Below are 23,574 nucleotides of genomic sequence, written 5' to 3'. Positions count from 1 at the left end.
AAACATCTTTATCGCAGACAACATCAACATCTCTATTGCAGACATCAACATCTCTATTGCAGACATCAACATCTCTATTGCAGACATCAACATCTCTATTGCAGACATCAACATCTTTATCGCAGACAACATCAACATCTCCTTGGCAGTCAAAACACTTTGATGACTCAAGAGCAAACTTGACAGCACTTTAAGCTACCTAACTCCTCAAAGAAGAGTTCTCAGGCACTCACGGTTTTTTTTTCAGCAGCTGAATCCTTTTCCAATACTCAAAAAATATTAACGAGCAAATAAGAAACATTAAGTAGTTACATAACTTAATCAATTTGGTTCAGCTCATACGAGTTTAATTAATAAAGACGGTTTCAACTTGTTATTTTTTTCGTAACTTCAACAGCGACTTCGAAAATGGCGATAAAAGTGATGTCTGAAGTAATTTGTCAAAGGCTTATCTAGTTAATATATGGTAAGTAGTTACTTAACTAAATCAATTTGATTCAGCGTCGTACGAGTTTAATTAATAAAAACAGTTTCAACTTTTTTTCTTAACTTTAACATCGACTTCGAAAATGGCGATAAAAGTGATGTCTGATGAAGTAACATTCTAAAAGTACTTCCTGTTAATACGAAGCGGGGGCGGAACAGTAACACAGAGGCGTTGAACTTTCTTAAGTCATTAGATCCCGGTAATAAGAAGGCGCCACAGGTGTTGCTCCCACTGGCAACACCCATTTAAGAACGCATACACCACTTCCTAACGCGGCAATATATAGCGTAATATTTTTGGTCGTGGCGCCAATTGTAGATATCGGCAATTCAAAACAATTAAGCTCAACATTGGGTTTTAACGAAACTCGATCTCAGTTAAAAATTTGAAGATTAAGAACGATTTATTGATATATTCGTCTCTGTTACTTCGACAGAAGTGGTAATATACGCAATTAGAATATTATTGACATTCTGTTTAATATGGAAAGTTTAATTCCAGACATGAGAATATATTCATACAATTTTCAAGATAATCGACCTTTACGGGCGACATCGAACTGCAAAAACGGAACTGAACTTATTTATCCGTTGAGAAATATCCATCTTCCTGCAATAGAGCAGCGTGTCAGTGCCTTCAACAAATGGCTGCTGCGGCGGCCGTTGATGTAATCAACTTCATATTAACTCACGACATGCGACAGAAATACCAGGAAGCCGTGATGATACCAATTGAGGTATCATGAGTAACCCATTGCTGTCGGCACGCCATTCATAGCTCAATGTATATAGTTAGTTATTAGTTATTTACTATAATCAAGCCTAGATAACTTCAAAATAACTGCAAACCCTGGCAGATCGACATTTACGTTAATTTCTCGTGTCGGATTTTTCTCGTCATAAACACGGATGAGGCAGGCAGGTTTTATCACAACATACGTACACGGTCATACGTATACGTTGCCTGTAATGGTCGCGACGTGAATGCTCGTACACGGTCAATACTGCGACAGTTTCGTCACGCAAGCTGACCTGTGCGCCAGATCACAGAAGTTGCCATAGAGAAACGGTGACTTGCTTAAATTAACTAATAAAACTGAATCTTTCCCGCGACCGAACCTGCGTGTCTAATTGGGAATGAATTAAATGTGCTCGCAAAGTAATTTAGGTTAGGAATTACGAGCAGTTTTAGCGCATACCGAAATCATTGCAGGAGAAAGACTAGCAGATAAAACGGTAACGAAAACTATGTGAAGAAGAAAGACCTTGCATAAAACGATGAGAAGAGAAGAGGCAATAAAAAATGTAGTTGTAATATGAGGATGAAAGAGAAACTGCAATAAAAAAATGTAGTTTTAATAAGAGGATGGAACCACTGCTGGTACAGCTATAGGAGGATAGGAAGTGTGACGTAAGCCTGGCAGGAAATGGATCAGCAGAGAACTGAGGAAAAGGGGAGGGGAGACATAAAAAGACGGAGAGGATGAATTGATCGCCATTTTGGTCCCGGCAATTGATGAGGGCCTTCTTCTGTTCATCCCCAAGCACCCAAACCATAGCAAGACAAGTGGGTGAGGTTGAATGATATGGATCGTGTTTACAGTGGGGGGAAATAAATATTCGTACACTTGAAAAATCGTATTTTAATGTATGTAAGTACATAAACTTAACAGGAAAAGTGATTTAAATTATGTATAGAGACGCATAAAATTCAAAAATACTATCAAAAGAAATTAAATCTCAATGCAACAAAAAACAATGCAACATGTTCACTTTTCGGGGTGAAAAAAGTATTCGTACAAAACAATAAATCCGCATTATTTTCATTTAATACTTGGTTGAATACCCTTTATTCAGCTCAACAGACACCAGTCTATTTCTATACGTCTCGACCAATGATTTGCAGATGCTGACTGGTATTTTATACCATTCTTCTTGGCACACCACCTTAAGATTCTCAATGTTTGTTGGGGACCTTTTCTGCAAATCATTGGTCGAGACGTATAGAAATAGATTGGTGTCTGTTGAGCTGAATAAAGGGTATTCAACCAAGTATTAAAATAAAATAATGCGGATTTATTGTTTTGTACGAATACTTTTTTCACCCCGAAAAGTGAACATGTTGCATTGTTTTTTGTTGCATTGAGATTTAATTTCTTTTGATAGTATTTTTGAATACTATGCGTCTCTATACATAATTTAAATCACTTTTCCTGTTAAGTTTGTGTACTTACATGCATTAAAATACGATTTTTCAAGTGTACGAATATTTATTTCCCCCCACTGTATATTGCAGGCAACATCAGTAACATGAAAAGTTTGAGATATCACTCCGACGGAATACAACATTACAGCATGACATCAGCACCACCTCGAAGAACGAATCAGCATACTAGCACACACAACAGCAGAATTATATCACGTCGGAATCACCGAAACATTACAGGTCACTACCGCACCATATTGGTCATACAGGTCACTACCGCACTACCACATTAACATTAATGCAACGCACCATATTGGCATCACCGCAGAACACCACAGAATCACTACCGCACCTCGATTTGCATCACCGCAAAACACGCCACATCACTATCGCACCGCATCGGCATCACCGTAAAACACCACAAAATCACTATCACACCGCATCGGCATCACCGTAAAACACCACAAAATCACTATCACACCGCATCGGCATCACTGTAAAACACCACAAAATCACTATCACACCACATCGGCATCACCGCAAAGCACGCCACATCACTATCACACCGCATCGGCAACACCGTAAAACAACACAAAATCACTATCACACCACATCGTCATCACCGCGATGTACCACAATTAAACTCCTAACTGCGTACCACGTACGCATCGTCGCGTAAGTCAGTTCCCATGATGGAGAACAAGCGATCTGTAGGAGAACAAGCGAGTGCACGAAGTGAGCGCCCAGTAATAGAATGGACTAACAATACTAACTCGCTTGACACGCCTCTAGCACCACATGTAGGTTAAGACTACCGAAGCCTGCATTAGTGACAAACCAGAGATTTTTTTAGAGTCAGTTCATTTTTAATTTCCTCAAAAATGAACTTGAGGAATAATAAAAAAAACTGTCTCCTTTGCCGCATTAAACGAAGGTAGCCATTGTAGCCATTTACAAACGTCCCTGCAGCTACAACAGCTTGCATGTTGTAGCAGCTACAGCTGCTTGCATGTCGTAGCTGCAAAGCGAAGCGAAGTAATTCGTGCGGTCTGAGAAAAATCTCGAAATTTCAAAAGACAACGACGAATGAGATCGCAGTCCACGGACGGCTCACTGTTAGTAACACTGAGCATGACAATAGTTTTGTAATCAATTTATAAACGTACATGAGAAGTAACTATTATTTTTTATTTACTTTCCCGCTCTCCAATTCAGCTTAGGGTAAGGAGGGATATTAATTGTATATTTTGCTTTCAGGAACAGCTTTTCTTGAATACAGTGTGTTATTGACCTTATTAAAAAAATTAAAACAAGTAGTGGGTAACAATGCAAAGGCAGCTAGAACTACATTTCCGGGCGTGTTAATAACATCATGCAATACTCGATACATAAAAATGATTCAACACACAAGGAAACTGTGAAGAAATCAACTTCCAAAATTCAGGAGCAATGCCCGATGGCCTGTTTAAATATCTGGCTTAACGTCTCCCAAATGCAGATGAACGAACAAAAACTTGCACCATTCTGTATCCGCATCACCATATCTAAAGCTATGACATAGTTTCTTGAGTAACCTAAATGTGTTCTCTTAACTGACGCCACTGCCAAACCATATGAATTATTACTTAAATAATCATTAATTTTATGACGGAGTAGCATGAAGCCGCCTCTTCAAATCTACCAACCAATCAGATCATGTTTAATTTAAAGTCTAGCTGATTTAACTACATAAACACTTAGAAGTCAGTTCAACATTTCCTCGGAGTTGAACCTGCATAGAAATTGCGTTTCAATTTCCATCACAAAGTGGCAATAAATAAATTAGGAATAAATAAATAACCTCGGGCTCGGAACAACGAAAATGAAATGGTGACCTTTTTCTAAATTTTCAGGTATTAAAAAAAAACTAAAATTACTCTAATACTTGATGGAGGCAATTTAAGTTCCCGATTTTTGTCAATACTTGTCCTTCGATACTGTAGTATTCAAATAAACTTGGTATCCTAACGTCCAAACGGAAATCGTTTTAGAATATATCCCCATTCAAAGGTCAAGACTTAGAATTTAGTAACAAAACGTAGCCCGATAAAGAACCGGTCAGTTTTGTTTTTTGTTTTGGCTAGAAAAAAATTGCTTCATATAATGAAACAATTGCATTGTTATTAGCATTAAAATATGAAAAAGGACATATAATATATAATACGAATATTGTAAATAATCTACAGTGGTTTCTCTAGGCGCTGGAGTTTCCGAAGCCGTGATCGCGGCTATTCATCATCCGAGGGCCCGAGGGCAACTTTCTGCCACTACGGCCTCATTGAGGCTCTGAAGCGTAACACATTATATTGCCCTTTTTAAAAGCCCTGCAAATTTCTAGCCTCATTCACCAATTGTTTCTTGAGAGCGATAAGTGCCTTGAAATGATGCTCGCTCTCCACAACACACATCCATCTAGCGTCCATCAGAAACGGTCTCCAAACTAACTCGAATAATCAGCCGTGAAATTACCGCGTCACGATGTACATAGATCTGTTAAAAGGCAATCCGGACAATTTTCCACGCAGATACGACGAAACCATCAGAAAAAATACTGCATTTTCTTATTCGGGTAATTTAAACGTTTAAGTAAATGCTTCTATAAGAATTTCCTTCAGCAGCAATAATATCCATTTTTAAAAAGTGTTATCTCTCTAGCTGAAATTTTTATAGTCATCAACAGAAAAAAATAAACTTTTAATTAGAGCACATGAGCAAGTGTAGCATTGCACTCAACGAAGGAAGTATCGCTCATCGGAGATTCCAACGAATGAAGAGATTAGTATATGGAGCCTCCAGGCGTTGTGAGTTTCACAATTCAGTGGAGAAATTCATCGAGCTGAAAACAGCGACGAGCGCTGGAGGTGAGGGCAGCGGTTTCGATGGCTCAAATCGGTCAATTTGTCCGAGAGTTTCTCGGACAAATTCGCCAACACACCGCCGGGGCTGCCTGTATACCTATACTTCGACATAGCTTTCTCTTCAAATAAAGACAAAAGGGATCAGGCAGCGCGAGTTGACGACAGGGCTCATAAAGCCCAAAAAGAAGAACCATTTCCACTTATAAGGATCTATGTTGAAGGAAAGGGCGACAGGCCGTATATGGTTACCTCATTAAATTCATAACTGCGTCACATTAACAGCGTATTTTCTTCTATATTATTTATAGCATCGTCATCAATAATTTTTCACATTCGATTCTAGAATAAGATGTTTTGATTTTAACAATGCACATAGATTGCTTTCATCATTATGATTAGACATAACTTCATCTCCCACTTATTCAAACATTCAATCTTTTATTTTCAACAAGAATCAAGTTTTCTAGAGCCCCAGAAGTCACACAAATAGTCTAATCGAAAAATTTATGTGTAAAAACTAACATCGGTGTTCGCATCAAAGCAGAAGTGACCTAAATGAGGACAAGTTTGTATCTAGGCTACAAACTACAATGTGGGCGAGAGCCGTTTTCCTGCCGAGACAATTTAGGTAAAACAGCGTCACAACTTCCATGTCTGGTCCTCCACCCATCGAACAAGCGTGATGTGTCAAACATGAATGTGAGCGTTGAAGTTTACATACACTAGCTAGTGATACATGCTACAAAATACAATATGGAGTATTCTTAGCAGTTAACATGAAAAGGCTTCAGTCAAATAATACCAACTGTCCCTCACTCATTAAATACGAGAACTCTTCATCATAAAACTTTTGCGGTTAACCCAGATAACTATCACTTAAAAGATAGACACGCTGATGTTAATTACCTATATATATATATATATATAATATGCAAGTCATACATTACATAAGTTAATAATATAATAAACTAAGTGGAGACATCACACAGCATAGGTGGGCAACAGACGTCAACTCATAACCGTTTATCCAACGGCCGACCACAAAGTAATTAGTGGCCGCCGATACGACGGCTCTAAATGAAATAGGGTAAAGAGACACACGGATGCAGGTGCGTGGAGCGGTTATAAGAAGAGGTTGTGTAGAAGCTGTAATATATAAACGTGCCAGATGGTAAAGGGGGCACTCGGGCGTCTTGACAGATGGCAACTATAACGGAGTATATACCGAGTATGTTATAACGTACTCAGTTCGTATTATGTGTGCGTATAAGTGGTGGAAACTGAGGTAAACGCTGTCTAGTTATTAGTTAAACAATACAACTACGTGAGTACAGAAAGGATTTTCATGACAATGATTTCTTTTTCAAGTATGCTCTTAATTTTTTTCAACACCCGATGCTGGATCTATTTTTTATTCATGCCATTGGATTTATTTCTAATATATGACACGGGATTCGTATCTAATTCCTGAGATGTGATGCGTGTTTGATCAATGCCACGGGATTGATGCGAAACGCCATCACCACGTAAGAGTGGCCGAAAGAAGATGCACAATAAACCTGGAACTGAATGCTCAATATTGTTCATTCAACGACGAGTTCAAGATTGAATACAAGTGTGCACAATTATAGTGCCGACAAGAGTCTAAAACCAGCAAATCACTTTCGAGGCTTCCTTGAAGAAAATTATTTCCATTGATGACTGCAAAGCATACCGTAGTTCACTAATATTACGATAATTATACAATATTAAATAATATGGAATTGTAGGCGTAAATGATATAAGGGGCAAAGTTGATAACTTAGGAGCGAGTTTGAGCACAGCGTAAGTGAAGCTTGTCGGGTATAGGTCACAAGGGACAAGAGATTATTGAAGAACAATTTGATATATTAATGTACAGAAAATGATATGAGTGAAGTTTAAAATGAAATATTAGTGTATAAAAACACGTGAAGATTATGTAGGACAATTGGTGATGTTATTGTTCAATACGTAATTTCAGGTAACAAATTAATTGAATAAATAGTAAAACAACATGCTATATTATCATATAATTAAAAGTTATAGTAATGAACGACAGCACGTGATAAAATTGTGCGATATTAGTGTAGAACAACGTGTAGGTACAACTATTGAACAGCAGGTGATGCATGTGCGCAGTGTACAGCTGGAAAATCAATAAAATAATTATATACTTGAAAAAAATTTTATGTTGTAACATAACGTACCCCAATGAAGAACCCATCCGTTTTTTTCGTTCTCGCATGAAAAAATGCTTCATATAATGAAATAATTGCATTGCTATTAAAATTAAAATATTAAAAAGGACAATATAAAAAATTAAAAATAAATTAATATTGGAAAATGTAAATAACTAATGTAAAACTATTATATAAAAATTCTATTTAAAATAAATGTTAAATATCATAAATTCATAATCAAATCCAAGTAAGTCAACATATATACCTGTCAACGTTGATTCCCCATTGAATGAATGGAAGAAGGATAAGTTAAAATTACGTTGAAAAATCCAACATATTAAAGATGCTATTTGGTGCCGGTGACATGGATTAACATCAAAATTGAAGAGATATAATTTTTTTTTATAATACCGCCAAAGCCCATATTTCAGAGGCGCTGTCGTCTGTCACAGGTGCGCTGCCACCTAACAATACATTGTTACCATCATGAAATAAATCATTGAAGACCTTGGATGAATGAAAATGCTCGAAATTAACAAAATTAATATCTGTCACCATAACATAGTAATGTAGCATAACAATATATAATATAATAGCAATCATGTAAAGTAGTTATTAATTTATAATATAATTTCTTTAGAGCAATCATAAGGAAGCAAGCTTCTTTGAAACTCAATAAAGCCAGGCTGCCGTATCTCAAATGAAGAAGCGAATAGCACAATGCAATCGATTTGGCAAAACACTGATACTAAACCAGCACTTGGTCGTACCAAAATCTTGGGCGAGTTGGGTAGCAATACCCTTATGGATCCCGTAACTATGCCCAAATTTATAATTTTGACACAATAATCAGTGCTACTGATTATTGTGTCAAAAACACAAAAATAAGTTGATATGAAATGATGTTGCATTTTTTAAAACATGATTATATAACACGAATGTTTCAAACTTTAAAACTATAGCAAATTAAAGGGGAACTGCAGTTGGAAAGCTAAGGAATAGAACGCATCTAGTCTCGTTGTCATTGCAATTGTATATACTTATCAAATAACCTTGAAAAGTTCTGGTTTCCATTCTAATTTTCTATACTGATCGTATAACCTTGAAAAGGTTCTGACTTCCAATTTAATTGTATAAACTTATCATATAACATGAAGAGGTTCTGATTTCCAATATAACGGGCAATTTATATTTATTAATGCATCAAAAAATCTTATACTACAAATACTATGACCTCATGTCGAAAGCAAAATACTAATAAAATTTTTCACCAATAAAACACAGTTTTCTGATTCATTATTGATGCACAAAAACATTTATAAGTGGTGAATAGAATGCAATATTAGTTAATAATAATATGTAATATTAATGTGCAAGAACATTTGCATCAATTAATCATTAATACATTAATTAATTCAACATATTTCCAGGCAAGCGTGTGTTATGCGCGCCAGAAATCGGAAGTTTGATTCATTTATGAATATTATTAGGATAGTCTTGGTGCCTTCGTTCGAACTTCATTCGTATGCTCTGAAAGACGTGTGAGTGTATAACGACATCCACTAGAGCGACGAGCAAAAAACATTGACTTCATAGAAACTAACTGGCTTATCGAAGTGCGGATTTGCGCCAAAAAATAAGCAACGGTCGCCCGTCGGTCATCCACCCAGATTTTCTCACAGAAGTGATGTATATAGCGTCACTAGAACAAGCAGAACCCGAGGCAAAGAAATTAGACAGTAACAGGTTAGCGTGGCACAGAGAGAGCTGACGAGAGTGTACCCTCAGGAAGACTTCACCAAGTCCGCACTATAAAAACCATCTGGGTCACGCGACTCTCCATGGAAACGTCGTAGGCAGAAGCTCCGTGGGTATGGTTAACTGCCCGTGACTATTAGCCTAGACTTGCATACGGTAATTACATGCTGAGTCACGGTGCTTCGTAGCAATGATACCCTATATGTATCCGGGACACGCATCGATCAAAGTCCAGCAGAAGAGACTTGGCGAGACATGACTCGAATAACATGATAAATACGTTAAAAGAAAGCATTGATAACGAAACGCCTATCTTTCCGATGAAAGTTTCAATGGACGCGGGGGCGACGGTGAAATTAGGTACATTAAAGATGAAATTAGTTATAAGTGGGTTATAACTAATAGGGTTATATATCTAATTGGGTTATAGCGAACCCTAAGTGGGTTATATAACTAATTTCATTAGGTGAAATTAATTATAAAGTATAAAATGCATTACGATATTCCAAGTCAATGATGCCAACGGCTCGTTTATAGTCACGCGTTAAAGATCGAAATCGGTAAACCAAGCGGCTTAGAACAAACTAAATGCAAGAGGGTAAAGAAGGTTGAAAACCGCCGACATGGGTGGAAAAAATAGCCAGCGAGCATGTCTGCCGCAACAAATGGTGGGAGGAACCCCGTTTCCGGCGCATTTCCGCTTTAACGCCACCCTGGCCAGCCTGCAAGCGTCCGTCCATTGCAAGCGACCAGGGAACACACTGCCATTTTGCCTTCACTTAAAACCATTCCTAAGAACTGCTATGCATGTAGCAGCCCTGTTCTAGTTATCTCGGCTACCACCTTGTGCATTTTCGCAATTAAGGTTTGTAATCTTATATTTAATGTGTTGGGAAATTCGTTTGATAAATTTATTTTTTTCCATCATTCTCGAATTTCCAGACGGATAAGCCCAATTAAACTTCAACGAAACCAAGCGAAGGCTTACTTTTTCATCACCAAGCATTCAGTGTTCGATTTGTGTATTCTATACGCGTATAATATGCGGACTAATAACTCTACCTCATTTTAGACAACGAAACAATTTGAATTTTTCTTAAATTTGACTCATATCTAATGTGTCTCGTAACGGTATTTATTCTTATCGAAAATACTGACCTAATTAAGTGACGCTATTTGGACATAAGCCCAAGTTTGTACTTGGATCTGTAAACATGTTATTTAATTTTTAGCAACTTTCGCGTGTAACTTTTGATATAGCGATTCTGAAATTTTCTATGTTCCAGGAAAAAAATATCGACTAATCACCCAGTTCCAATCCGACCCATAATATTATTTCTGTTATGGGTCGCATGATATTGTTTATTTATAAATCACAAGAAGGTTAACATGGCGTTGTTCAGTAATGAAAGTTTGAACAAGCGACGCCTCAAGGCTATATTTTACGGTAGCACAAATGCCAATCCAACAAAAGTTGGAAATCGATCGACTGTCCGAATCGATTGTGCCGACTTCTGCCAGTCTGAGGGTCGGATAAAGTGCAACGATGGTATGGGCAACACACTGTTAGAAAAAACGGTCTCACCGGCGTTCTATGTGGCCGGTCGCCACGAAAAAATAGACCGTTTATCACGCTTATGGGTGGCTGTTGAATTATCCCTTAAAATTATTTTTATATTCCTTCAAAAAAGTTCTCAGATGAAGTTACGAGAATCAAGAACAGTTTTTGTTTGCAATTCCCGTACATTTTGTCCCAAGGTGTCAGTTCATAAAATTAGTTTACGGCCTCCTGCTGTTCTCATTAACAATATTGCTCACTGTTCGAAAAAAATTGTAAAAAAACGGTCTCGCCGGCGTTCTAGTGGCCGGCCGCCACGTGAAAATAAACCGTTTATCTGTTTTTTCATATGTTGTACGGGTTTCTAGTGTTAAATTTGAATAAAAACGGCCATACGGTGTTTCTTTTCACGTGTCGGCCGCCCACTATAAACGCCAGTGAGACCGTTTAACGGTGGTATTTCTTACAGTGTATCAAACATCCTATGTCAATTTAATACATATACATTCTGAATAACAAAACGACAGAATAGAAGATCACGCATATTTAAGGCATGCTTCATATTCATACCTCAAGTATTTCGAATGAAAATCTCTGGTTTTGCTAATAGCGCAGAGTTCCTTGACAACCACAAGCAAGTAAAAACACCTCGACCTTTTTACAAGTCATCCCACCGGCCTCGAATCTTATCTTAGATAAGCAACTCTACTGCTGCCACCAACGAGGTTATTAACAGCCACGTTCTTCAACAAAGCTTGGCGAGCACAAAGCTCTAACAATACGAGCAGAAGCTACAAAGACGTTGGATGCATGGCAAAAAGAACCTTTTTAAAGATACCAATCGTGCTCACATTCTCTAAACTCTTATCAATGAAACTCCGTTGCCGCATCCCTTCAAATTATAATGAGAGGATTCATATACATTATAATTTGATCTTAAAGTTCCTGTAAGTCATAAATACTAAAAAAATGATACCCGCACCCAAGTGTAACGTAACTTAGATGCAGCATAAAAATCTTCATGATATTGTCTCTAATTATTTTGCTAGCTCCACTTTATTGGCTGACAAGGCCTGATACCACTTCGTTTGCAACGTTTCTTTAGTGCCAATTCAATTCTCTCATAGTCACGTCAGCAACGTTTAATGTCCTCAAAATTATTTGCTTTTCATTCCTTCTGTTCTATAGAAAGTCATGAAACATGTTCCTGGTACATTAGCGATGACTTAATAATAATTATTAATGAACATCAATCATTAATAAATTGCTTAATTTATTATTGCTCTGATACACACTAATCTTAAATAAAAGGTCCAAGGCTTGGCCAAATAAAGCTCCTGAATATTTTCTCTAGAAGTAACTTTTCCCACGAAAATTTTCCATACGCTTATAAATGTTCTTAATGTAAGCGTATCGATACGAGATATCATGTGTGCGATTCAAAGCATTCTCACGCTCGTCACGACATGGTGACTCACACCCACCTGATTGGTCAGTAGTAGATCGATTTCTGAAGAATCCAAAGCGATGAGAAGCGCAGAGGTATGGTTAGATTATATGTTGGCAAGAATTACTTATTTCTTTAGAATTATTATGTTCAGATTAAGCTTCGTAGCAGTTGTGAGTAGTAGATCAATTTCTGAGAATCCTAAGCGATGAGGAGAGCAGAGGCAAGTTTAGATTGTATTTTGGTAAGACTTACTTATTTCTTTAGAATTATGTTCAGGTTAAGCTTCGTAGCAGTTGTGGACGTCTGCAAGCATGCAAGCTATACATCAAAATGATTCGTTAATAAAAATCATATACAAGTAGAAATTTGATTTCAAATTAAAGGTGTAAATATAAAGAATCTAAATAATTGTCTAATTAAAACTCAGAAATAGAAATGATTTTATTGTTGACATAAAAAACGTACAATCAGCGTGAATATTGCATTGGTTTAATTGAAAGGAAATTCGTCCAATTGAAAAAAAATATTTGGAGCAAGGAAAAATCTAATTTAAAAATTGTGAAATCGCGGGCAAATTTTATGCTAAATTTAAACTGCCACGTGAATATTATTAGGATTATTAGGAGCAATTGATATTTGATATTGAAGACGTTGCACTAGATGAGATCAGTTCTAAGTACTTCTAGTTCTTCTATATACGTGCAAATGAAATAAGTAAATTGAATTCAGCTTAGCTATCGATAACGAATTGTAAGCAAATTCAGGTTAATGTTTAGGAAGCGTCCACCACACAAAAGAGTTTCCTTCAACACCAGCACTGCCAGCGAACATCTGGTGAATCCCACGTGTCTCTGTGATGACAAGAGAGCGCTACGAGCAACGTCCATTCACTACCGACGTCGTTGACACACTGACAATAAATACACATGATCGACAGGCTAAAAGCTCGAATTTAGATGCTCCTGGCATTAGAGGTGTTGCTTACGAAAGCGTTAGTAATAAACCGTTATAATAGGACTTTTTTGGATAAAATGTAAAATCCAAATCGTCGATTTTCTTATAAATTAAAGTAACATGGCAATTCATAAAATACCCTCCCCAGATGAGATGAGAAAATGTAATAATATAATTAGTTAGCAAAATGCAAAGCTCCTCGCGTAAAAAAAAAAAAATTTTCGCACGCGTGAATACTTAACATCATTCAGGAATCAGGAATCATGAACTGTGAGGTAACGACATCAGAAATTGATTTGTTTGCAATGTTCAGGACCACATTTAGCAGATGGTTAAAATGAAGAAACGACGAGAAACATATTCTAAACCCTCTAAACAGTTAATAAATCAAGTTATAGCGTTGGCATACGGATATCAATACTAGAAAGGCCTAAAAAGGCCAAAACGCATAAATAAACTATCCAGCTTAAGCATTGAGAGACACTCGAGCTCAGATACGAAGGACATATCGTCGTGCAGTTTATTAGCGAGGCATAAAACCATGATATCAAACACGACGGAGAACATTTTCTACAAACAAAGCTACGATTGCGGAAGGCAGGGTTTACACGCGTCTGTAGTGCAGGTATGAGCGTCATGCTTCCGTTGTTGCAGTACAAGTTTGACAAGAGAAAAGCTCGCAACACGCACAGCCAGTCCATTCTTATAAGGCCGAACAATGGCCAAGTGGACCAAGCCCCCAACACGTGACACCTGCGCAATACTTCGGTCAATGGCAGCAATTATAAGTGGGACGCTTTTTCTACGGCGCGCAGTGGTAATAAATGCCTCTCGTGGAAATGTCAAGAACAATAGCGCTCTCGAGAGAAATCTTGTTAATTTAAATATATGCAAATTGCAAAACCTGCCTGAAAGAACTGTTTTTCAGAAGCATCATATTGCTGTGATAAATATGATAGATATATCATATTTTTCTACTCACATTTTAGAATGTGTGTGTTAGTCTAAAGCCTGGCATTGGGAAATTTTTAATATTTAAGGCTATTTGAGCATATATAGATATATCTTCAATAGCTTTTGTATTGCAATGCAACAAATATGATTTCGATATTAACAGGGTAGAATTTTAAAAATATATCTCTTCCACCAAGCAGTGCCTGAAATTTACCTTGGGTAACTGCAGTAATGAGAACATAGCATTGCCTCAAGTGATAAGTTTATGAAAAAAATTAGTAACCTAGAATCTTATACTGCTTTAGCAGTTCATCTAGGTATATGGGCCCCCATAAAAGTTCATGTAGTCTGATCTTCTTTCGTTGACTGACTTGCTAGAACTTCAAGACTACATTCAACATCATGTTTATAAAGATGGTGGTAGCCATGATACTCAACTTGCATGCTCATTTAATCCAAAATGTATATAAATTTAAAAGTCTTTAGCATAAAAGCACAGGTAAGCATAAAAATGCAAATGCCAAAATCAAAGTTTCTGAAGCTAGTACAAGAGAGTACCTATGAAAAATCCTATTACACATCTACTTATATGTATTTTTTCACAATTTTGCATATTGAAGTTCAAAATTGAAGAACTTTATCAGATATGGTCACTTCAGTAAAAAAACAAATATTATTTAAATTTGAACTAATTAGGGCAAAGAAAAAGTTTTTAACTGCAACTTGATTAAAAAATATTAAGTTCTAGCAACTGGGGTTGACGGTTCATACTTTTATTTAATTAACAGAACTATTGCCACTTCTGTCTTCTAAGAAAATGCAGGAGCACCCATTTTGGTGTCATAGCAACATTTTCTTTTTCCTGACTCCTAACTTTAACTGCACATGCTGTGATATGGTACTTGCATGGTATGTTCAAGATTGGGATTCTAAAATTTTTCTAAAATACCCAGGCTTAGGCCTTAGAGAAAATGTATTCTGGATAAATTTGAGGTTTTAAGGCAAAATCTTGCAGTCTTATTAAAGATTGATTGAGATGCAATTCATCTAATGTCAGCAAATAAGTTGCCATTTAGCAGTTGCTGCACATAACTTGCCACTCCAAAAAAACATAATACTGTAAGAAGTTAAGAACCCTGACTTGTTTATGTAATGTTTGATTACCACATAATATCTATGAAGCCACTTTGATATACCATAAATAACAGTGCCTGAGTAAGGCTGAGTTACACTCAGAAGATACAGTAAAGTCTGTATATATATACTCTACAGGCCACTGTTAAATAAAAACCTTATAACATTGATCACAAGACTACAAACCATGCTTTGTAGCCTTGTTAGCAGTTAGCTTGCATGGAATAGATCTACATATCCCATCAAATTGTTAACAAAAGTGCACAATTGATGAACAAGATTACAAATTCATTGAAAAGACATCACTTTCAAGCAGCAAGATTTTAGTATGAAGTAGGAATTTTACAATCCTTCTTGTAGGGTTTGATCACCGCAAAATAACAAGAACTGTCATATTGATTTGACCTTGCTAGAGAGTTTTGGTTGAGATTTGTTTACATAATAGATTGTTTCTATTGAAGGCTAGTGACATGCACATTTGCTTTGGCATCTTACTCAAGTAGAATTGATGTTAGTACAGAACTTGCAACCTGCGTCTCCAAAAATAGCAGGAAAGCTCTCCCATGGTAATGGACTCGTGGCCTGTTAAGGGGACCGGCTGCCCTAAAACCGAGGTAGCCTATAACTCCTACAGTTATTATCCGATCATCATGAAACTTCACATACATACGTAAAATGTAAAAATAATAACATTTTACTTCTATGAATTTTACGAAAAAATTGATAGAAAACGTGACATTCATAGAAAACAGACAAATAACGGGTACTATAGAAAATCTATCTCCTCCCACAAATATCGTCCTACAATATCGAGACACATATCATTAGATTCGTAAAGACCATACCTATCAACTCTGCCATCCCTTTTTTTCATTTTCCCCATAGTTTTTTTTATGCGCGTTTTTTCCCATTTTTTCACTTTTTTCACCCCCTCCCCCCCTTCTCCCCCATATATAAGACAAACCATGCACAAATTCAAAAAAAGCGATGGCTAGGTCGATATATATGGTCTTTACGAATCGAATGATATAACTCTCATTGCTGTAGCTTGAAAACTGTAGGAGGAGATAGGTTTTCCGTGACAATAAGTTGAACTTTTCAAACTTTTCAGGACGGCTATTACTTTATATCTAATTACTTAAAGAACTCTCCCACCTGCTTCCCTTTAAAGAGACGTCATGAACGTAAATATTGGCGTACAGCGATGGCAGTGATATGCAAACTTTTCTGCTCTTTCCAATGGTACATTGGAAAGAGCAGAATTCCAGCTTTCAGATGAGCACAAAAACCGAAAAACGCCAAAATTGATAATTTTAGGATAGCTGGTCCCCTTAAAAGCCAAGGTCCTGGGCCAAGGCATAGTATATATCTATTGTCTAAGCTGCAACCAGAGCTTGTTTACCATTTTTGGAGCCACAAGCTTACTATACTAGATGAATAATCTTCTATCTGATTGTCAACCTGCTCCTAAATGACTTTAAATTTATTGAAAATGTTTCTTTGGAGCCAAGCCTAGAAAATTTCTACTCATTACTTAAAATTTTCAGCTCCAAAGTGGCATATTTTTCAAAATTAAGGAATCTTGCAGCTTGATATTATAAATTTGTTAACAATTAGATAGGAGATGATTTATCCAATGCCAATATCAGAAAGAATTTTCCAAACATTTCAGATGAAACTGAAAGGTTTTTCTTGTGAAAATTGCCTCTTGTGCCTCACAGGCAATTATAAAAAACTGCTGGTAAAAATGTACCGTAAAATGGGGTAACTTAGACCAATTTTTTTATAAATGATGCCATTTTTTTACTAGCTAAATTAAACTTGAATTGAAACATGCAAAATACAGGTCTATACTCTAGCTTTCCCATTGACAAAATTTTTCTATGTCAAATAGTTTTTGAGTTGTGGGGGTTTTTGTTAAAAAAATGAAAAGTGGTCTAAGTTACCCTGCCGGTCTAAGTTACTCCATTTTATGGTACCCTTCTTATTATTTTATACTGGAAAATTTGGAAATGGTTTCATAGAAAGTTGGAACAGATGAAATTATCTTGAGTCGGAGGTGTTTTTTTTTTCACATTGACAACATTGACCAATGACCAGCAGCTGGTCCTGATTATCTTATTTTGATCAGGCAGGAATGTTGAGGCTCCAGAAATAGCATGAAAGCTGTAACCTAAGCATGGATTTTTTAAGGAAAATATGCATGGCTTGTAAAAATGAGTGCAATTGATGGCAAACACAAAACACAGGCATTTTGATTGTTTTTACAGTTTCACTTTAGTTTAGAAGTGGCTTCTGTCTCATTTAACAAAATGGCAAGAAGCAGTACTTTTAACAAATAATTTTAACAAAATTTTGCTTAATATTATAGAATCCAGATTGGCCATAACAAACTACTAAACTAGCTAAGTCTTCTAGTCATGTAGTCAGAAAGTCATTACAAAGTGGAGTGCTTGTACCTACTAACCTGGTTCAAAAGTGTCACTCTCCATAATGATGTTTGGGCTGTTTTGCTGTTAAAATGCTTGTTCAAATTTGTAAGTACTTCACAGTTCACCAATCATAACTCTTCAACGATTCAATCTAAATCTGTTCATTCTGTTGCATCACAGTGGCAGCAGAAACTGAGAAAGTTTGCACATAAAAATTCACAGCACTTCAGTTTCTCAAATGATATCAATTCAAATCATCAATCAAAACTAAATAGATAAATCAATATACATTGATGAATAAATAACTTCACCGTTATCCGAGAGCGAATTCTCGGGCCTCAACACTCTTCATTTGTTAGGCTAGCGCCTAGCAGATAAATGCCTCTTGGCTCTTGCACGCCACGATCTCTCGAGTATGGAATGGACCATGTACTGTAAGATTAAAACTAAATGCATCACTCAACTGGATTTTCAACACGTATAACTGAACACAAATATAGTAAATGTACCAAACTAAAAGCTCCACACAATCACAGAATACTCTGAAAGTTCATTAAGGACATTTCATTGTCAATTTCACCACTGCACTCGCACCGAAACAAAACAGAAACAGGTTGACTCATACTGGGGGTCTGGGGCACGATGGCGGATTCATACTAACTTCCGTTTATTTCAATTTCACTCAACTACTTTCTTCAAGTCGATTCAAAAGTCCTACAGAGTGACGTAATGTGTTATTTAGCGGCCAATCCTTAAAGAGCATTTAGTGAGGATGGTGGATTAACTATCATAACGCAACTTCTTGAATAAATTGCAATGTTTTAAAATACTCACGTGGAATACTTCAGCGTTCTTAAATGTAGTAGGCATTGTAATTATACTTGGTCAACACATATATAGGTTGGTTGAGAAAACTTTGAAAGTGTCGCCGATTCTTAACATCGCAGAATATTCACAGCTTGTTGTGGTCTCGAACCTCTCTGCTCCAATCTTGGTACTCTGAACTTTGACAACTGGGCCACCCTGCCACGAAAGCAAAGCAAAACAATATCCTGAAGCAAAAAATATCTAATCAAAATGTAACGTTTTTTAATATAATAGAAGTGTCGGCACAGAAGAAATAGGCCCATGGCCTGTTGCCGATTCTTATACTTTTCGTGACTTGATTCACAATGGATCCGGCCTTTGGAACACGATCTTTCCAAAAATACATTATGGCAGTAAATTAACACGTACTAGAAATACGTACTGTTACCCAAAGATGACAAGGAATGAATTTCCCCTCAATGACAATTCATTCAAGGAATGAATTGGCAAATTGAGACCAACTTTGCTCCCGATCTCTGCCGCGTCTTCGTCGTGGGGGTACCCTGGCCTGCGCGTCGGCCGGATACCCGGTATTCACGTGGGCCAGGCCAAACGGCAGAGGCCCCCCCGCCCGGATCGCCACCGGACGGAGGCACCTTCACTTTTTCTGCTAAGGGCAGGGGAACCTCGGCCTCCCCTTCCCCCTACCCACACTTTTGGCCGCCTATATTTCCTGGGACATCTTATGCCCTCCTCTCCTCCCATCTTTTCTTCCTATTCGTCCTTCTTCTCCTGTGGGTATCCATCCCAACCCTGGCCCGTACACCTGCTCAGTCTGCTCCCTCCCGGTCACATAGCAGGGTTACTCGTTCTTGTGCTCCATGTGCAACGCCTGGTGCCACAAGCGGTGCTCCGGCCTTCGCTCCATTCACCTCTACTAAGCGGACTACTCCCTACGTGCAGTCGGCCTGACCCGAGCCCACCCAGACCCCGCCCCCCCCCCGTGCTTGCCTCCACTCGCCTCTGCGTCCTCCAGTTTTACTGCAATGGGATCCAATCCAGCGCAGTTGAACTGGCTGCCTTCCTCGCACAGCACGATGTTGCAATTGCCTGCATCCAGGAGACGAAGCTATCAGCGGCCTCCCGCCCTCCCTCATTCCCCGGATACGCGCTGGAGCGTAGGGACCGTCCCGGTGGCCACGGTGGCGGTTTCCTAATCCTGATACGTCACGACATCCCGCACACCGGGCGTGATATTTCTCCCCTCCTGCGTGGCGACGCCAACATGGAGGCCATAGCCATCTCCACTCCGCTCAATGATTCCCCTCTCTGTATCATTATCCCCTGGTGTATCCCCTCTCGTGCAACAGGCGAACTCACCAGTCAAAACACTGGAACCTTCTCCGCTCACTATCCGGAAAGCTTAGCCACCCTCCACCCAACCAGCCAATCCAATTTGGTCAGACCCCCCTCTCATCACATCGCAAGATCTCCACCGCCTTCTGCAAACTATTCAACTCCATCGCTCCGCACTCCCAAAACCCATCCACCCGCCGTTTTATGCGTCGAATTTGGGCTGAGCACCCCCTGGACAGGGACTTCGCCCCTTTCACCCCAACATGGTGAAACTCGCCATCAGAGCCGCTAACAATTCTTCCGCTCGGGGTCCGGATAGCCTCATGGTCCTCCACCTCAAACACCTTGGCCCACGTGGCCTCAAGTTCCTCACCCACATCTTTAATATCTCTGTCTCCACGGCCTCCATTTCATCTATATGGAAAAACTCAATAATTATCCCGTTACTAAAACCAGGTAAACCTGGTAACCAGGGATCCTCATACCGCCCCATCTCCCTCCTTTGTCCAGCGGTCAAGATCCTGGAACGCCTTATACTCCCATACATCTCTGATTCCCTCGTCACGGTTTCTTCGCAACATGGCTTTAAACCGGGACACTCGACAGTCACCGCTCTCCTCCCGCTCGCGCACCAGATTGCGACGGGTTTCAATTCACGCCGTCCCCCAGCACGTACAGTGGCAGCTGCGGTCGACCTATCGAAAGCTTTCGATAGTGTCGACCACCCTCTCCTCCTTAGCATGATCGCGGCCTCAGACCTACATCATAATCTGGTCCGCTGGCTGTGCTGTTACCTTAGAGGCAGGATGGCTTCCTGCCTCTATCTGAGAACAAGGTCCCCCTTCAGAACAATCCATTCTGGAGTTCCCCAAGGGTCGGTCATCTGGAGTTCCCCAAGCTTTCGATAGTGTCGACCACCCTCTCCTCCTTAACATGATCGCGGCCTCAGACCTACATCATAATCTGGTCCGCTGGCTGTGCTTTTACCTTAGAGGCAGGATGGCTTCCTGCCTCTTTCTGAGAACAAGGTCCCCCTTCAGAACAATCCATTCTGGAGTTCCCCAAGGGTCGGTCATCTCACCAGCCCTATTCAACTACTTCATCTCGGACATACCTGTTCCGACCCCTAACATCGCCTCTTATGCAGACGACCTTACTATTTTTGTGTTGTTGTTGTTAGTTGCGACCGTCATGCTCGCCGGGTGGAGGCTCTGGTGGTGGGCGGGGGGCCAGCACCGTAAGAGAGGGGAGATGGGCGAAGGCAGAGAGGGTGGCTAGGAAAGCCGCTGCCTCCACGGGGTTGTCCCACAGTGAGGAGACGCTGAGAGACGTGGGGAAGGCGGGGCAAGCGAAGAGGTGCTGAACGGACTGGAGGGGATCCCCGCACTCCGGGCAGGCGGAGCTAGAGGAGCGTCCGATCCTGGCGGAATCAGACACCAGGGAGCTGCAGTAAGTACGGCGTTTATGGCGTCAGTCACCGCCACGCGGGAGGTAATCTCCCTGCGGAGAGATCGCTTGGCTTCTCCGTATGTCCCGGCAGGCAAGATACCATTTACCAAGTTGGCCGAACCTCGACTGTATCGAGGCTTTCATAGGGCGGTCGCCGAGAGGGGCAGAAACCATGCGAAATGAGGCATGGGAGGGCTGGAGGGCGCTGGCGAGGAACTGGGCGCAAGCCAGGTCCAGGTGCGCGGACAAAGGGAGGACGCCGGTCTCCTGGTGCAGATGGGAGATCGGGGCCATTTTGAGGCAGCCGGTGGCTAGTCTCAATGCAGTATTCTGTATATCAGATCCAATCTTCGGTGTAGAGTCTAATGTAGCGCAGGCCAGAGCATCGCTTATGGGTCCAGGCACTGCACCCGGAGCACCAGAACGAATCTCCACGCCACGTGATTGGGAGGGAGCAGACCGAGCAGGGGTGCGGGCCAGGGATGGGGTGTATACCCTGGGTCAGGAGAAGAAGAACGAGTTGGAAGAAGAGATGGGAGGAGAGAAGGACAAAAGGAGCCCCAGGGAAGATAGGCGGCCGAAGATGTGGGTAGGGGGAAGGGGAGGCCGAGGTTCCCCTGCCCTTAGCAGAAAAAGTGAAGGTGCCTCCGTCCGGTAGCGATCCGGGCGGGGGGGGCCTCTGCCGTTTGGCCTGGCCCACGTGAATGTCGGGTATCCGGCCGACGCGCAGGCCAGGGTACCCCCAAGACGTAGACGCGGCAGAGATCGGGGGCACTATTTTTTGTGTCGTCGCCGAGGCTCGACGCCGCGGAGGCTGACCTCTCTGAGCTTCTCCGGGGCGTCTCAGACTGGTCGACCGCCAAGAAACTGGCCGGGCTCCTGGGAAATCCTCAGTCACGCTCTTCACCCCCGACACTCACCAATCCCGTCTACACCCCTCTGCAACAATCTGCAATGGCATCATCCCCTTAGACAAAACCCCCAAAATCCAAGGGGTCACCTGGGATACCCATTTTACGTTCTCTCATGTCAGAGCCATAGCCACCAAAGCAACAGGCTCTTTACGCATCTTAAAAGCCCTGGCCGGCACAAACTGGGGCTTCTCCAAGGAAGATATCATTGCCACATACCAGACATTTACTCGCCCAGTCCTCAATTATGCTGCCCCCATTTGGTACCCAGTCGCCTCACTCACCGCAATTGCAAGTCTCCAAATCATCCAAAACTCAGCCCTGAGACTAGCCACCGGCTGCCTCAAGATGGCCCCAATCGCCCATTTCCACCATGAGACCGGCGTCCTCCCCCTGTCCGCCCACCTGGACCTGGCATGTGTTCAATTTCTCGCCAGCGCCCTTCAGCCTACCCATACTTCCTTCAACATCGTCTCCGCTCCCCCCGGAGACCGCCCCATGAAAGCGTCAATCAAGACGAGGTTCAGCCACCTTGTGGCGTCTTTCCTGGCTGACGGCATTATGCCCGACGGTGCCTATGGAGAGGCAAAACGCTCCCTCCGCAGGGAGATAGCCACCCGTGTTGCGGCGACTGCCGTTAACAACGCTGTCCTCACAACCCCACCACCACCGATTGCAGCAGAAGAGGCCTCGCTCCCTCGTCCTTACCACTCAGCGCTATCCCAGCTACGCTCGGGATACTGCAGCTCCCTTGCGTCCTACACCCACAGGGTCGGACGCTCCCTTAGCGCCGCTTACCTGGAGTGCGGGGACCCTCTCCAATCCGTCCAGCACCTCTTTGCCTGTCCCGCCTTCCCCACGTCTCTCAGCGTCTCATCATTGTGGGACAACCCCGTAGAGGCGTCGGCGTTCCTGGCCACCCTCCCTGCCTTCGCCCATCTTCCCCCTCTTCCGGTGCCACCCCTCCGACCACCACCAGAGCCTCCGCCCACGCGAGCGTGACGTTTGGCGCAAGGAACAA

At 40.6% G+C, this 23,574-nt stretch overlaps 1 protein-coding gene across 2 annotated transcripts in view; it reads right to left on the bottom strand.

Moving 5' to 3' along the window:
* The window catches only part of LOC108671167 (proteoglycan 4), a 79,566-nt gene extending 60,907 nt beyond the window's left edge, over positions 1–18,659 (bottom strand). The window contains exon 1 of one of the 2 annotated variants that reach the window (XM_018158655.2): positions 18,066–18,659. In XM_018158655.2, the coding sequence (XP_018014144.1) occupies positions 18,066–18,090 (25 nt within the window). In that variant the 5' untranslated portion in view covers positions 18,091–18,659. Of the gene's footprint in view, positions 1–12,590; positions 12,870–18,065 lie in introns of those variants that run through there. The other variant, XM_018158656.2, reaches the window with a different exon arrangement.
* Between the last annotated feature and the right edge of the window lie 4,915 nt (positions 18,660–23,574).

Source organism: Hyalella azteca, unplaced genomic scaffold, assembly GCF_000764305.2.
Source record: "Hyalella azteca isolate HAZT.00-mixed unplaced genomic scaffold, Hazt_2.0.2 contig5956, whole genome shotgun sequence".
Taxonomy (NCBI): Eukaryota; Metazoa; Arthropoda; class Malacostraca; order Amphipoda; family Hyalellidae; genus Hyalella; species Hyalella azteca.
Note: the sequence above shows the minus strand (reverse complement) of the source record. Positions and strands in the feature narration are given on the sequence as shown.